This window comes from Callorhinus ursinus, unplaced genomic scaffold, assembly GCF_003265705.2.
Source record: "Callorhinus ursinus isolate GAN/ISIS: 27379988/994484 unplaced genomic scaffold, GSC_fseal_2.0 scaffold4, whole genome shotgun sequence".
Taxonomy (NCBI): domain Eukaryota; kingdom Metazoa; phylum Chordata; class Mammalia; order Carnivora; family Otariidae; genus Callorhinus; species Callorhinus ursinus.
In genome coordinates this window covers 66,814,647-66,832,123 of record NW_027397066.1, presented here as the reverse complement: position 1 = coordinate 66,832,123, position 17,477 = coordinate 66,814,647, and the positions used below count along the sequence as shown (strand labels likewise).

General features: G+C 37.1%; 1 protein-coding gene across 6 annotated transcripts in view; it reads right to left on the bottom strand.

Moving 5' to 3' along the window:
• The window catches only part of THAP9 (THAP domain containing 9), a 37,266-nt gene that overhangs the window by 16,261 nt on the left and 3,528 nt on the right, over positions 1–17,477 (bottom strand). Inside the window, exons 2-6 of one of the 6 annotated variants that reach the window (XR_003211291.2) lie at positions 15,259–15,454; positions 13,569–13,872; positions 12,137–12,287; positions 3,906–6,896; positions 41–3,132 (exon numbers count right to left, since the gene is read on the bottom strand). Coding sequence is in view for 5 of the 6 variants with exons in the window: in XM_025887256.2 (XP_025743041.1) it covers positions 4,919–6,896; positions 12,137–12,287; positions 13,569–13,872; positions 15,259–15,454 (2,629 nt within the window). In the remaining variant the exon portion in view is untranslated. Of the gene's footprint in view, positions 1–40; positions 6,897–12,136; positions 12,288–13,568; positions 13,873–15,258; positions 15,455–17,477 lie in introns of those variants that run through there. The other 5 variants (XM_073891856.1, XM_073891855.1, XM_025887256.2 and 2 more) reach the window with 5 other exon arrangements.

The window sequence follows — 17,477 nt, the reverse complement described above, 5'->3', positions numbered from 1 at the left end:
TCTCAATCTTATGTAAAATGTGAATAAAAATACCTTTAGAAAAGTTTTCCACTTTTATTGTTCTGTAACACAAGTAGTTAAGAAAATAAGTACTTATGTAAATGCAGCTTCCAAAGCAGGACCTCCAGCATCATGTTGCATCCTTTTTCAGCATTTTATGTAGAAATTCCACAGCAGCGACTCAGAGAGGGAAGCTAGAAAGCCTTTACTACTGGAATTATTTTCTATTATGTTAATTACTTAGGACTTTGTGTGTGTGTGTGAGGGTTTCTTTAATGCAGATTTTGGCATTATCTATAGACCACATGTGAGCTTTTTATGATCCAAGTGATTTTATAAAATGAAATGTATAAAGGTCTCTTTAAAAATTCTAAATAGTAAGTTTTATGAAAGCATTTAAGGCATGTTTAGTTTTTACTCAAAAGCAGTAAGAAAATAAATATATTCAGGGTAATATTTACTGTAAGGCCACAGACTTCAACTCTGTAATTGATTCTATTATCAAGTGAAATCTGGCAATGGATAAAAAGAATGCATCATGAGCAGGTTGGGTTTTATTTCAGGAATAAAAGGTTGGCTCAACATTAAAAATAACCAATGTAATTCACTATCAATATCAAAAAGTAAAACTATATGATCATGTCAGAAGTTGCAGGAAACCTTTTGAATATACTAAAAACTGCTGAATTACATGCTTTAAAAAGGTAAATATTACAGTATGTAGATTATATCTCAAATGTTTTTCAAAAAAAAAGGTGCGGAAAAATTATCTGACAAAATTCAAGACCCATTTATGATTTAAACACACACACACTCTCTTTGGCAAATGAGCAAGAAAGGGATTATCAACCTAAAAAGACCATTTACCAAAAAGTCTACAGCTAACATCATGAGTGATGAAGACTGAATGTTTCCCCCTCAAGGACTGGGAACAAGGCACTCTTGGTCAACATTGTGTTGCACGTCACCGTACAATAAGGTGGGGGGAAGGGGAACAAGACACAGATTGGAAATGAATAAGACAGTATCTGCTGGTGGATGATATGACTGCCTACATAGGAAAGTCATAGCAATCTTTAAAAAAAAGCTACTAGAGTGAGTTTAAGCAAAGTCAATATACAAAACTGTATTTTTACATAGTAGCAATGAACATTTAGAAACAAATTTTTACAATTACCATTATAGTAGCACCACAAAACATGAAATGTAACAAATATATACAAGATCTGTAGGTGAAATGTAGAAAACATTGATAAAATTAAAGAAGACCTTAAAAAAGATATACCATGTTCATGGATTGGAACATTCAATATTATTAAGATCTCATTTCTCTCCAAATTGATCTTTAGATTCCACAAAACTCCAGTCAAAATCCCAGCAGGAATTTTTGTAAAACTCAAGTTGATTATAAAATTTATACAGAAAGGTACAATTCAAATATTTCTGAATAAAGAGCAGAGTTGACAGACTCCCACCTAGCTTCAAGAGTCATATAAGGCTAATCAGGTCACTGTGGTACTGGTGAAGTGTTAAACCTATGGATCAATGGAGCAGAACAGAGAACCCAGAAGTAGACCCATATATAAGTGGTCGATTTTTGACAAGCGTTCAAAGGTCATTCAGGGAAGAAAGAATAATCTTTTTAACAAACAGTGCTGGGATATCCATATGTAAAAATATATGAAACTCAACTTACACCACAGACCAAAATTAACTGAAAATGGATCATAACCTAAATGCAAAACCTAAAGCTACAAAATACCTAGAGGAAAACAAGAAAAATCTCTGTGGCCTTGAGTTAGGCAAAGTATGAAACTAGGTATGATCCCTAAAAGAAAAAAACTGATAAATTGAACTCAGCAAAATTAATGTCTGCTCTTCAAAACACACTAAGAAAGTAAGAAAAGCCACAGATTGGCAGAAAATATTTGCAAAATACATCAGATAGGGCACTTATATCCAAAATATGTAACAATAAAAAAACCCAACTTTCCAAAATATGGGCAAAAGACGAACAGACCTTTCACCTAAGAATATGTGGATGGCAAATAATCCTATCAAAAGATGCTCAGCATCTTTAGCCATTAGGAAAATGGAAATGAAAGCCACAATGAAATATCACTGCACACCTATTAAGATGGCTAATTCAAAACAAAACCCTGGCACTACCAAATACTGGGAAGAAAGGAGAGCTACTGAACTTTCATACACTCCTCATTGGAATGCAGAGTGGTACAGTCATTTCACAAAAAGAGTTCTGGCAGTACAACACATATCTACCATATTACCCACTGGTAATGGATACAGCACATTTTTATTTATCCATTCATCAGTTGGACATTTAGGCATTTTCACTTTTTTAGCCATAATAATGCTATGAAATTTGTGTACAAGTTTTTAAATGCACATGTTTTCATTTCTCTTGGGTATATGCCTGTCAGTAGAACTGCTGGGAGATATGGTAACTCTATGTTTAACTAACCCTTTGAAGAACTGCCAAGCTGTTTTCCAAAGCATCTGCATTCCCACCAACAGTGTATGAGGGTTTCAATTTCTCCACATTGTTGTCAACACTTATTATCTGTCTTATCGCCATCCCAGTGGGTGTAAAGGGATACCTCATTGTGGTTTTGATTTACATTTCCCAGATGGTTTAGGATGTTCGGTATATATTCATGTATTACAGGCCATCTGCAGATCTCCTTTGAGGAATGTCTATTCATGTTCTTTACCCATTTTTCAAACTGGGTTATTTGTCCTTCATTATTGAGTTACAGGAGTTCTTTGTATATTCTGGATACAAGTCCTTTATCGGATATATTAGTAAAAATTTTCTCCCATTCTGTGTGTTGTCTCTTTCTTGACGGTATCCTTTGAAGCACAAGTTTTTAATTTTGGTGAAGTCCAATTTACTTTTTGTTATGTTTTGCGGGTCATATTTAAGAAACTGTTGCCTAATCCAAGTACCAAGGATTTACTCTATTTTCTTCTAAGAGTTTTTAGTCTTACCTTTTACATTTAGGTCTTTGACCCACTTAGAGTTAATACTTTTGCATGTGGACATCCAGTTGTTTCAGCACTATTTGTTGAAAAGCAGGCAAGATAAGTTTCTGAAGAGAATGTTTGTTTTCTCTGAAGAAAAAAGGACAAAGGTGCTAAGTGAAAAATATAAACTAAATTACCCTAATCAAATATGAATAATTTATTTTAAAAATTCACTGTAAAGCATATCATGTGAAGCAAACCTGATATCAGACTTGAAACACTTTCACTAGGGCAAGAGCAAGTAACCGTTAAAGGCAGTGAAGGAAATATTTGTGTCTTCCATGTTTGTCCAGTTTATCCAGCATTTGAAGAAATAATGCAAAACACTAATTTCTTAAACTACAGTATATATTAGTACAGTAGTAAAATGCAACAGCAAAGAACAGACACCTACAGATATGAACCTAGTTTTAAGTAAAGTTCAGGCCAAAACTTGGATTTATATAAACAATAAGTTAAAAAGGTGGTGATTTACAAATAGGCTTCCTTTAAATAAGATTTATCCGGTGCATCTAAACTCATTCTATTACAAACAAAAACCACAATCTCTAGACTTCTCAGCAATAGCTCTTGCATAAAATGTAGTACAACTCTGGTTACATCTCAAAACTTAAGCCTTTGTTTGAGGTAGAACAAACAAACATATAAAAATATACAATTTAAGGAGAATTTTAATTAATAAAACTCAACTTTTACCTGGTCGTTAATCTTCTGCAATTTTAAGTTTTCATATTAACTGTACTTTGTGAATATTCATTCAATGACAAGAAGAGTAAATGTTTTACACACAGAGATGAATCATCATGTGTTTGTTTCTTTTATCCATTTAAAACACTCCCCATATGTGAAAGTACATATACCTGTATGTTTTTCTATTCATCTTTTCAATTCTGGGTGTGAGAGAATGGAGAAAATTGTTCTTTGTATGTTTCCATCTTCAGATTATTTAAGCGCCTCTAAATTTCTGAAAAAACTCATTATATAATTAAGACAAATATTTTCATAACCATTGTCTCAATTGACCATATTTTTCTAATTTATTAATTGCATGGTGTGAATCCCATTATTCACTCAACACTGAAAATACATTTATTTCAGCCTCCCTGCAAACACAAGGAGACTTCAGAAGGAGAAGCTGGAATAAGGCTTCTCCTCATTCTCTGATGGGCATCGGGCTCTTCCGGTGGTCAAGTAAGTACCCACTCTATTACTCAAAAATAGTGTTTCGAAGTCCAAGGACAATGGATTGTGAAAATGACATCACCTATGTACTTCCCGGACTACATTCCCCAGCTTCGTTGCAGCACATTTTTGTTTTAGGGTACCCTGGCAAAGGGATTTTGTGGTATTTGGTATTTTAAGTTAGCCTAATCTTCAAACCACATCTTAATTTTCTTATGTAAGTAAAAATTATATCCAAGGTTTTATAGGTATTTTGTCAACATTCCTTTTACTTTTTTTTTTCCTGTCAACATTCTTAAGAGCTGTAAACCAAAGCACTTTTAGGGAAGGTAGTCTATCTGTCAGAGTCAATGTTTTAATCACTCTTAGTTGTTATTCTCTCATTTTAAAATAGACTGAACAAGTTAAAAGTATGTCCAGTCCCATTACTCAGTCTTAGAGTAGTATATTCAAAAGCAGCATCTGTTGGCTAGTCTGCTCCTACTGACTTACAGCTTTCTATGATCCAAGTAACTGCAATGCTGCAAACCAAAGTATGAGATTTTATAATATGCATAATTAGAAATTCTAATAAGTCAGAATTACAAACTTGTCAACTGTGCAAAATGGTCAATTTATAAAATACAGTAAGTTGAACTTTAAAAAATGTTGACCAATTATTCTTCATAAAAACTGACATATTTTAGGTCCCTCATTTGAATGGATATCCATCATTACTTAACAAATGCCTGAATTTATTGGTATTAGCAAAACCTGAACATCTGTAATCCTGTAAAGGTGACCAGTATTTCCTTGACAAAGTTTTCATTTCAAGTCTTTCTGAATGGTGTTTTAAAGGGTACTGCACTACATCTTTAGCTCTGATCTTTAAGAAACAAATTATTATATCCTTTAGTAACTTTACGAAGTGATTGATGGCACACACTTCTCCATCAAAGAGATGCTCATCTAAGTCTACAAAAAGATAAATATGCCCAGAAAGCTCACATAATATTTTCTGCTGCAGATACAATTCTCTCTGTTTAGGAAGTAGTTCATAGACTGCCATTCTTGAATGGGTTCTTACAATTCGCTCACAAATATTTATGACTTGACATAGACTTTCCGAAGGGAAATGCAAACCATTCTTCTTTTTAACACATAACAGTGACCCAATTTTAGCAACTTTGAGATCCGAAGCATACAGTGCACTGATGCAGTCCTCACAAGTTAAAAGAGCTGATAATTTATTTGCAATATAACTGGCACAACAGGTGAGTTTTCGCCTGTGATCTGACAGATCGAGTAATGCCTCACTTAGAGAACAATAAGACCAGTCTTGGCAAATATCCTCTTTGTGAAAGAGAGTCTTTATAACACTGACACCATATTGACGCTGAACTGTCCAAAGGGCCAAGTCTGTCCTTCGAGCAATTGAAATGTCAAGGATGCTTACTTCACTTAGAAAAACTTCGTCTTGTAATCTGTATCTAGTCTCCAAATTATGGTAAGCTCTCTGGAATGCCATACAGGTAGGGTTAGAACTGGTTACTAATACCTGTCTAAGCATCTTCAGAAATAATTCCAGATGGTCTTGACTGAATTTATAAGTCAGAAGATATGGAAAAGGCATGACCTTAGGGAAAACATAATTCTGGTAGAGCCATTTTAAGCTCTCAGCGTTAAGTAAAAATCCCAGGAATCCTAGTTTTCGCTTACCTTTAATTATTTGATTGTTGCTAGCGTCAGATAATGTCACAAAGATAGTCTTGGCTTCAATTAGCACACGATTAATTTTACTGTAAGTTTCAGGCAGTAGAGGGCCTTTAAGTCCCTTTCCATAACAGTTCCTACTATTAAAGATGTCAAACAGGTTGTTAATTAAGCGTAAAAAGTGGACGGTACCAATACAGTTTTGAAACGGAGGCAGGCCTAACGACAGCAGGCACTCCAACGCACTGGCCACGCTCTCACTGAACACTTGGGCAGCGCAGTTCATCTTCAGTACATGGTTTTTCAGATTTGTAAGTTTTCTTGGGAGTCTTTCCATATTTGCTAACTCCTGTTCCCCTAGTGCTCCTAACTCCACGAGGTGCTGCCAATGTGCTGTGCCATTAATGAAATGAATGCTTTGCAAATTCTGAAACGCGTTTCTTATTAATCTGAGCAAGTGGCAAGAATCAAAAAAGTATGCAATCTGTTGGCTGGAAGATGAAGGATGCTGAAACGTACACTTCATGTTGTCTCCGTCGATATGTATCCCCAAGGCTTTTGCCATCTGAACACTGTGAGCTGTAGCATCAGACGTAACAGCCAGAACTGTGATCCCTATGTCACTCAGTTTGCCGATGGTAAGACGCAGCAGCTGAGCTTGCAAATATCCAGATGCCCTGTTTACGAAAAAATAACCAAGAGGTGCTCGCCAGTGACCAGAAATACCCACTGCCATTAACAAAATTGTTTCGGAGGCGAGGGGCGTTTCATCAGCATCCAGTGCACCGAGGCCAAAGTCCATAAACCCTTGCAGACGGTGACTGTTAGGGTCCCACTGGAGCTGCTGCTTGAGAGAGAGGCCTTTTATGGTCAGTGAACAATACTGATAGAGCTGCTCTCCCTTCTCCACTCTTCGCTGAAGAAAAGAAAAAATGTTGCTGTTGAAACCTGGGCTGGGTTTGCATTTGGATAACCATCTGGAAAATGGGAAAAAATGAAAATGATAAAATTCAAATGAAAAAATAAAAGAAGGAAAAATGACTTAAACGGTACAAAAGTAGGGGCGTCTGGCTGGCTCAGTTGGTTGAGCGTCAGCTCTTGGTTTTGGTTCAGGTCATGACTTCACAGTCCTGGATCGGACCCCACATCAGGCTCTGCACTCAGTGTGGAGTCTGCTTCAGATGCTCTCTCCCTCTCCAATGAGTAAATAAAATCTTTATTTTTTTAAAAAAGATTTTATTTCTTTATTTATATTAGAGACAGAGAGCACAAGCATGAGAGGGGGTGGGGAGAGGGAGAAGCAGGCTCCCCAGTAAGCAGGGGGCCCGATGTGGGGCTCGATCCCAGGACCCCGGGATCACGACCTGAGTGGCAGGCAGATGCTTAATCGACTAAGCCACCCAGGCGCCCCTAAATAAAATCTTAAAAAAAAAAATGGTCCCAAAGTAGCCTCAAATCCCTATAGAAACAATGCCAAGTATAAGTAGCCACATTCTACAGTTATTTTCAAGCATGTATTCATATAATTACTCTAAAATAAGAAGGTAACAGAGAAACTCAGAAACAGAGTAGTATTTCAAGATGCAAACATACCACGAAGCAATTTTCTTGCTCATTTACTTTTTTTAAAAAGTATACAAATCAATTACCTAGTTTGTTCTCATTGATATATTTATAATTTAGATCATAAACTGGTCTTAACTGTAAATTCAATGAAATGAGAAAACTGCTGAAGGGGAAGGAAGTTTGAGAGTATCTAGCACATCTACCTCATTTTACAGATTAGGAAACTGGGACAGAGGGAGAGCTTGAACCACATGGCCCTTACTGTGCTGCTGGCTCTGCACAAACAGGAAACCCAGCTTTCCCAAGGTCCTGCTCAAGCTTTTCCCTCCGCTCCCTGCAGTCTCAAAATTATGCCCTCAGGGACAATTAAGGAGTCTGCATCTGTCTGCCCTACACAAAGTACCTACATTACTACCTTAGCAGTTCTTCTGTAGTGTCCCTGACCTTCCCAGATTCCTGATTATGCTTTCCTATTAATGTTAGCCTCTGTCTTCAGAATCCTTTTCACTTAGTTCTAATTTACTCTTTCTAATTTGTTGTAGGGTCAGGAAAGGCAATAGCCAAGTTAATCACTATCTAAAATAAGACTAAATGGATTCTGAAGTAGAGATGGAGTGTTCATCTTAACCGAAGTTTAAGATTTTATTTGAGAGAGACAGAGAGACAGCACAAGCAGGCAAGAGTGGCAGGCAGAGGGAGAGGGAGAAGCAGGCTCCCCGCTGAGCAGAGCCCACTGTGGGGCTAGATCTCAGCACTCTGAGATCATGACCCAAGCCGAAGGCAGCCGCTTAACAGACTGAGCCACCAGGTGCCCCTGAAGTTTACTTCTGTAACTCAAATGACTTTTGGGGGGGTATATTTCTTCCCATTTTTTAAAAGATTTTATTTATTTATTTGAGAGAGAGACAGACAGAGCACAAGCAGAGGGAGGAGCAGAGGGAGAGGGAGGAGCAGACTCCCTGCTGAGCAGGGAGCCCAATGTGGGGCTTGATCCCAGGACCCCATGATCATAACCTAAGCCGAAGGCAGACGCTTAACTGAGTCACCCACAGGCCCTCTTTAAGATTTTTTTATTTGAGAGAGAGAGAGAGAGAGAGAGAGAGAGAGAGAGAGAGAGAGAGCAGGTGTGCCAGCATAAGCAGGGGGACAGGGAGAGGGAGCAGCAGACTCCCCACTGAACAGGGAGCCCGATGTGGGGCTTGATCCCAGGACCCTGTAATCATGACCTGAGCCAAAGGCAGATGCTTAACTGACTGAGTCACCCAGGTGCCCCAGGGGAGGTTATATTTCTGATTTTGGGGCTATATTCTAAGCTGCCAAGGTTTCTTCTTGGACAGCCGACCTCTAACTGAGACTCTAACGTACCTAAGTATTTCAGGACAGGGCTTTCCAAATATTTTGCTGCAACCTAAAAGTTCCATAAATGAAATTTACCCTCACTACATGCCATGCACACATATATAACATGTGTGTATATAATACCAATTATGACCCACTAAATTTCCAGATGCACTAATGGATTTGAAAAACACATTTATAGGATGCCAAAAGACATATTTTAAGTTGCTTTTAACCCATTTAAGAGACAAAAGTATTAATCAAAAAAATTTTAAGAATTAATCAGCTGTTGATACTTTAAAATAGTAAGATAATGACAAAACAGGGCAATGCTATAGCCCACTAGTATGTTGGATGCCCTTTGCAAATGTGTCTCCAAATTTTAATTGTTAAAATTTTTGTTTCTTGCATTAAGATTCCTCAAGTGAACACCAAAGATGCTAACCGTGCTGCATATGGAATCAGTATGTAATGAAATTACTTCATGCCTCTATGTAAAAGTTTTTATTTTAAATAGGCTAAGAAGGGATGCCTGGGTGGCTCAGTCGGTTAAGCGACTGCCTTTGGCTCAGGTCATAATCCCAGGGTCCTGGGATTGAGTCCTGCATTGGGCTCCTTGCTCAGCAGGAAGTCTGTTTCGCCCTCTGACCCTCCCCCCTCTCATGTGCTCTCTCTCTCTCTCATTCTCTCTCTTTCAAATAAATAAATAAAATCTTTAAAAAAAAAAAAGAAATTAAAAACAAATTTTGGACCTCCAGTGCAGATAATTGGGTGAATCAATTTAAAATTAATTCCCATTCCCAAATTTTCTTTCACAGAGTTTTTACCAATGATTTACATTCTCATCAACATGATATTTTAAATTAAACACTAGCTTATTTATGGAGTGATCATAGGGAGTCCACTGCGTGGCTTAAAACCCTGCCTGGAAAAATTAGAGCGCTGAAGAGCCATAATGTTGAGCTGAGTGTTTTTCAAGACTATTAGATCCTCCATGGTCTTGTTTACCTTTCAATCTCTCATACCACCTTCCCTATTAGAGGGAGCTAATTTACTAAATTGCAATGAATATCTAAATAGAAAATTAGAAAAAAATCTATAAGATCATTCCATATTTATCACTGTTAAAATAAGGAAGGCTAAGGATGTTATGACATTCTTACAAAAGATATGTGAAAACAAACCTTCAAGACCCAAAGAACTGGAATTAGAAGAAGCAGAGCTCTGGAAAGGTTCTGGACATAAAGAATTCAAGAGAGAACTGAAAAAGATCCAACATCAGTGCACAGAAAATTAGAGAAGGGATTGATAGTGGCTAAGAATTAGAGAAAGATACAAGTAGAAATTAGTGAGGGAGGCACCTGTCTGAACCAAGGGTTTTTAAAAAAAAATGTAAATCTGGCTTGGTCTGTCATCATCTAATTGTTTACCATATAACTGTTTCTCCATCATCACAGAGGGGAAAAAACAACTATTCACATTTTCTCCTTTGTCCCCAAACTTCTTTTATCTCCTTCCCCAACGCCCAGTGCAGAGCCCAATGTGGGGCTTGAACTCACAACCCTGAGACCAAGATGTGAGCTGAGATCAAGAGCAGGTTGCTTGATGGATTGAGCCACCTAGGCGCTCCTCAGCTATTATATTTATGTCACTGAGAAAACAGAAGCAATTCAATAAAAACTCATTTTCCGACCATCAATCTGTTAACCTACTGAATCTGTATCTCTGCCTTTCTTCCTGTTTAAATGAGTGAATTGTCCCTGCTCCTCATTAAGGCCAGACGTCTCTCCACAATGGTGTCAGATGTTATCCCCCGCAATGACCCTTTCTCCCGTGCATCACCAATTTTCTCCCCTACTAGATCATTCCCTTGAGTGCACAAACACAGAACAACTGTGCTCTCAACAGACGCCCTCCCCTCCACCTATGTTCCCTTTGCCCCACAGATCCATATCTCTGCTCCTTACATAGCAAAACTCCTTGGGAATTCATAATCATGGTCTCTCTTTCTTAGGCTTGATCAATATAAATAAATGTCCAATAGCTGGAGAATGCACTGGTTAAGTAGGGCACAACTTCCTGATACTATGCAGTTGTTAAAGATCGTAACTATGTAAAAAACTAATAAATCTAAGCACAGGAAAAAGACGGGAAGAAAATTCCCTAAATGTTAATAATAATTAAATGAGTGAATTGTCCCTGCTCCTCATTAAGGCCAGACATCAGTGAGGTTCAGTAAACCACAGGAAGGAGTTGGCCTACAGGTTGTGGGTAATGGGGAGGCTTATATTATGCATCAGGAAAGTGACTATTATCTGTTTGAATTGTGTCCTTCAAAAAAGATACATTGGAGTCCTAATCCCCAGTACCTCAGAATGTGACCTTATTCGGAGATATGGTCTTTACAGAGGTAATCAAGTTAAAATGAGGTCATTAAAGTGAATCCTAATTCTACATGACTGGCTCATAAAAAAGAGGAAGTCTGGGCACAAAACACACATATATAATGGAAGATGATCTAAGGAGACACAGGGAAAAAGACCACCACCTACAAGTCAAGAGAGACACGGAACAGACCCTCCTCCCTCACAGCCCTCAGAAGGAAGTAACCCTGATGACACCTTGATTTTGGACTTCCAGCCTCCAGAACTGTGAGACAATAAATTTCTGTCACTTTTAAGCCAAATACATACATACATACATACATAGGCATCTGTAAAACCAGTAATAAAAAAAATAGTAAAAGTTAAGTATTACTTTTATAAGACATTACTGTAAAGCCTCTGTGTTATTTGCTTATAACACAGGGTTATAACACTAAGAGTTATAAATACATCTATGTATTTTGACCACAAATCCTACAAAATTGTTTACCAAAATCTCCTCCCTGAACAATCTGCCCCAGGCATCAACTACAGTGCTTACAAAAATGCAGATTTTTGTGCTTAGCCTCAAACCAATTGTGACAATCTAGAACTGTTCTAGATTTTCTAGGATAGTCTGATATTAAAACTACTGAAAGGTTTTAGAAGTCCCCAAACTACTAAAGTATATTAGAATCCAGATTTTTTTTTTTTTTTTTATCACTGAGAGTGTCTCTGCCATCTGGAGGATGCAAAAAAAATTGTCAGACTATATGCCTTCATTTTGTTGGTGAAAATCTTGCTGCTGTGATAATATGCAAATACCACCTAAAAGTTTCTAAAAAGAGAAAATGGATTAATAAATGAGAGTATGAGTATGAATAGCCTTACACATAAAATGCAACAAAATAATAAAATACTCGTTAACATCTGAAGAGTAATTCACTTACGTCCTGAGGATGGAAGAATGAGGCAGCTTGAGAATCTTTCTTACATAATCATAGACTTTGCTACTGCACAAGTAGAGGGTACATGCAAACTGTTTCATTTCTGTAGAGTACTCAGCTGTTTCTCTCCAGTTATACAACTCCCACTTAAAATCTGTTAAAATAAATTTATTTATTCTTTGTGATGAAGAGTGTATACAGTGACATTTTCAGGTACAGATCATAGCATTTGGATGTAAATGCAGTGGGCATCCAAATCCAAATCCAAATCCAATCACAGTTTAACTGAGGTGGGCATCCAAATCCAAATCCAAATCCAATCACAGTTTAACTGAGGTGGGCATCCAAATCCAAATCCAATCACAGTTTAACTGAGGTAGGCATCCAAATCCAAATCCAAATCCAATCACAGTTTAACTGAGTTTGTTCAAAGGTTAATATCCAATCTTAGGGCCTCCTGACCAATTAACTCCTCCTGTTCATCTTGGATCACTTCACTCAAAAGAGAGAAGAAAAAAGTTTCCATTTGAATCACTATGTTTTACTATTCATTGGCAGCCTAAGTGGAGAATTTTAGAGGAATAGGAAAGAGAATGAAATAACTGGATAAACCGAAGTCTCTGGGTTATAAGTTTATTTGTTTTATTTTGTTCCCTGGTTACCATTTATCGGAGGGTGAAAATGAGACACAAGAAACATTTCTGAGGATAGGATGCTATTCAGATTGAATAGACAATCTTGCCTACCTTGAGGAAAAAAAAAATCCTCTTTCCTGGTGGGGATTTCTATTTATTACCTCTGTTCCCCTACTGGAAGAACACAAAATATTCTCCTCCTTTGAATACCTACTCTTTTCTAGAAACAAGACATACTTATTTTTTACCATAATGTAAATCCAAAATCTCTGCTGCTTTCATCAAAGAGTAAGTCGGCAATACTTATTTTGTCCCTCTTCAAATATCTGGTTCACGAAGAAGAGTAGGTAGTCTTTCCAATGGACATATATATCCTCTATATTTGAGAAAATAATATGGACACTCATAGAATTTCCAAGCTCAAAGGGAACTGGCAAAATTATCTGGTTCAACTCCACCACAAAAACACTTTAGTGATAAATTATGTAGCAGTTAAAATTGCTTATAAAGAATTTGCAGTAAAATGAGTGCTTTATAAAAAATGAAAAGTACAGTATACGGTATCAACCATATGATCTCATCTCTGGGTAGCAGGATTACGTGTAATTTTTATCATTTATATATTTCTTTGCTTTTCCTTTAATAAACACATTACTTTGAAAGCTGGAAATACCTAAAAGGATTTTGGCAACTACTTTTCCTTTTTTTTGTTTACCCCGAGACTTCATGTTTCAGCGAAAAGCACATTTTCATAGGCAGGAACAAAGTAAATAATGGTCATTCGGAAAAGGGGAACATACCTGAAAACTGTGCTCGTAGCAAACATTCTGTCTCTTCAGAAAGGAGTTTCTCTTCTACTAGTGCATCAATTAATCGTAAGCCCTTTCTCTTCTTGATCATCCTGTAGTTTTTTACAGAGACCAGTCTTTTTTTGGACACCTGGAGCATCTGTTGCACCTCAGCCAGTTTCTCTGCACCTATTGTCAGAGGTCTCTTTAAACTGTAGTTATGGTCCTCGGTAGCAACCTCTTGCGAATTATCAGGAAGCGGCTGTTTGAGGATTTTCTGTCTTGCTTTACCTTTAAGGTGTACACCCTGCAGAACCTGCAATAGAAATACCAAATTCAGGTTATTTTTGAGATTACACAGAAGACGGTCTATAAAAATACCACTAAATGCAAAGCACTCACCTGGTTGCTGTGGAGTGTTAATTACGAAAGAAAAAGGTCAGAATCTCTAATTTTTTCAAATGTATTTATAGGAAAATGTGAAAAGGGTTTTTTGGTTTTTTTCATCTCTACAGAAACAGTAACCTGATGCTGAAAGTGTCTGAAATGGTTAAGGTAACAACAGAAAGGTGGTAATTTGGAAGGCTTCGTGGAAATGAGTTTTGAGTAGTTTTTTAAAGAAGCAATAACGTGACTTAACAGAGGGGACAGGAAAGTTATTTGTGCAAAAAGGAAGGCATAGTGGACAGAGCACAGGCTTTGGAATTAAGACTGATCTGGGTTTGAATCCTGGATCCCTCATTTATTAGCTGTCACTAAACTTCTACAATCCCTCATCTCCTCATCTGTAAAATGTGGTTAATAATACAGAGTTGTTTTAAGGATAATTTATGTAAATCTTCTGGCACAATGGCCTGGACTACTGTAGGTCTCAGTAAATAATAACTACTGTTGATTCTACACAAAAGCATGAAAGCAAGTCAATTTCTCACTATGCAGTAGTTTGAAAAGAGAATTTGAAAAAAGAATACAATAGTTTGAAAAGAGAATTCAGAGCAGTTAGATCAAATGTAGAAATGCACAATTAAAAGGAAGCTCTTGGAGCTTTGAGTTTGGATGTGACACCAACTACATTCTTCTGAATAGAGGAATGAGACAAAACAATACCGAAAGGAGATTCCAATGGATAAGAGGAGGGAAGGGTAGCACCAGGATAGAACAGATGGATGACTACTGCAGGCTGTGCAGACAGTGACGAGCCATGTATAAAAGGGTGGCCAAGAGGTGGCCAAGAAACAAAAGAATGTAACACGAATACTGGTAACTGACTCATGGAAAGCCCTCTCTTTTCTGTATATAACTCTCTATATCAATGCTAATAATTAGGTACATTTTTGGTCGAGATCAATAACATTATTGGAGGAGTCCTAAAAAGGTGTCATTTCTAAGTATACTGGAAACTGTCTCACACTTAAACAAAAGCCTGAATTCTAAGGCATCTACTAGTTGATTCTTGTGATCAGTTTAGTAATCTTGTGATCCGTTGAGTATCTTGACAACGATTTGCATTTATATACCTAATTAAAAAAAGAATTCCAACATTACATATAGATTAAAAAAAAAACCCAAAACAAGTTTTCTAAGCATTTAAAATCTATTACTGGACTTATTTTAAGACTTAGGATTTTTTAAATCTCATGTGAGGTATCTTGGTTTTTAAAGGCTCTGTAGAATTGTTTTTTTTCCACCTAGATTTAAGTACCTTGTAGAGAGAAACAGAAGGCACAGCTCCTTTTTTCAGCTTTCTTCTTATGCCATATGACTCAAAGTCACTTTCTTGAAAATGTTTGGAACATAGTATAGCACCTGGTCCTGGGATCCAAATCTTTTTGCTTCTGGGGTCCACACGATTAACAGCCCTGATCCATTTTGAGCGCTGTATGGTATCAGTTGGAAATCTACAGCAATCATATTAAAGTTCCATTAACGTGAAAATATTATAGTAATACTACAGTAGTATTTATTACATAAACCCATTTATTATTTAACTGCTTTATATAAACATCAAGTCCAGTTAAAATTTAACTTACTCAATCTGATTTCATTTTTCAAAGTTCTTTGATTTTTTTGAAACCAAGACTTCAATATCTAAGTGATCTCATTTGCTTCAATTTGTACAAGGGCAATTCTCATATTAAATACCCTACCACATTTTGTCTTCACTGCCTACACTTAACAGAATTTGCTCAAATTTAGTATGTGCATCTTTAAACATGTCCACAAATTCTGTGCTTCTCCTCCTATCAAGGGATGGAGCCTAATTCCCCTCCCCTTGGGTGTGGGTTAGAGTTAGTGATTTGCTTCTAAGAAATAAAAAAAAAAAAAGCAGGAGTGACAATGGGCTAAATAAGACTAGATAATAAAAGGCACTTGATCCCTCTACTGAATGATTTTTTTCTCTGGGGGTAATTTCTCTGCCATGTAATGAGCAGTCCTATAGAGATACAGGTCTACTGAGCAAGAAACAGGCTTCCAGCCAAAGGCCACGTTGAGTGAGCCTTTCTGAAAGTACACCCTTCAGCCTCATCAAGTGTTCAGAAGATTCTAGTATTGGCTAACATCTTACTACAACCTTATGAGACACCCTGTAACACCCAGTTAATCTACTCCTGAATTCCTGCCCTCAGAATTTATGTGAGATAATGTTTCCACACTGCATTTTAAAAAAAATTTGTTACTGAGCAGTAGATATCAAGTACACTTCCCATACTCAGTTTTCCTCTTTTTTGAAAGGCACCACTTTTTCCCAGCCTTGAATATAAAAATTACCTTGTAGGTCTCTATTTTTAAGCCCAAATTACTATGTTTAGAAATTATGAGGAAAAAAAATTATGAAACTGATATAATGAAAATCACAAAACTACTCTTTCTGCACCTTCTTCCTTGACTTGTCCTGGGGACAGATCTACAGGTAGCTGTGTGATTTTTGTATATTTTAACTTAGGTTTTAAAGCATGTAGTTGTTATGAACTGAAACGAGTGAAAATTTTAAGTTCCTCAGCTCATGGTTAGGGAAATAATACAGCAGTATAGTAAAACAGAATTCTGAGATACTGAATTCTGAAAGAATTGGAAAGAACACTGAATTGGAGAAAAAACACTGAATTGGAAAACCTGTATTTAAGCTTCAATGACCTTTCATCAGCCATGTGGTATTAGATACATCTCTCAATCTTTGAGCCCCCTCACAGGGTTGTTGTAAAGGTGTACAATGCGACAAATGCACTCAAAAGCCTTTGTAAATGGTAAAGTACTACCCAGAATTTCTTTCCTAGGAACAACAATTCCACTTTCAGGACTTTCATTATATTGTTCCAGGAAGATAATGCTACTTGATCAAAAGGAAGGTCTTTTTCTAATAAAGGCGAGGCAAATCTCTTTTCACTGAGCTCCTTTCTTCACTAATGGCACATTCTTGTGAGGCAGCTTTTCCACAGATTGGGTGTAGTCTCTAACCACACAAAGGACAGTAAAAAGGGAGCTAGTCCACCAAGCTCTATTACTAGCCTGATCCTCTGATGCAGTTTCCTGACTGGCATGCCTGCTGACCACACCCATCAACCCCTTAACCGGTGGAGTGGCCTGGGCCATCTGGAGCCCTTGAAGTAGGTATAACAAGCCAGTCCCAAAAAACTGTTGGTTTGCCCCAAAGTACTAAACAAAATGAAAGGGTTGGGAAAATACTGTAGTCTAACCAGCATGACCAGTTTGAATTCTGAATTAAATTGGTAATCATAATTGATACTACATTTAAAGCATTTACCTTGTGCCACAAATGTGTGTGTGTATGTTTAAAGTTTAAGTAATCTCTACATCCAACCGTGGGGCTCAAGTTCATGACCCAAGATCAAGAGCTGCCCACTCTTCCAACTGAGCCAGGCACCCAGGTGTGCGTGTGTTTTGAAAACTTAGTTTTAATCT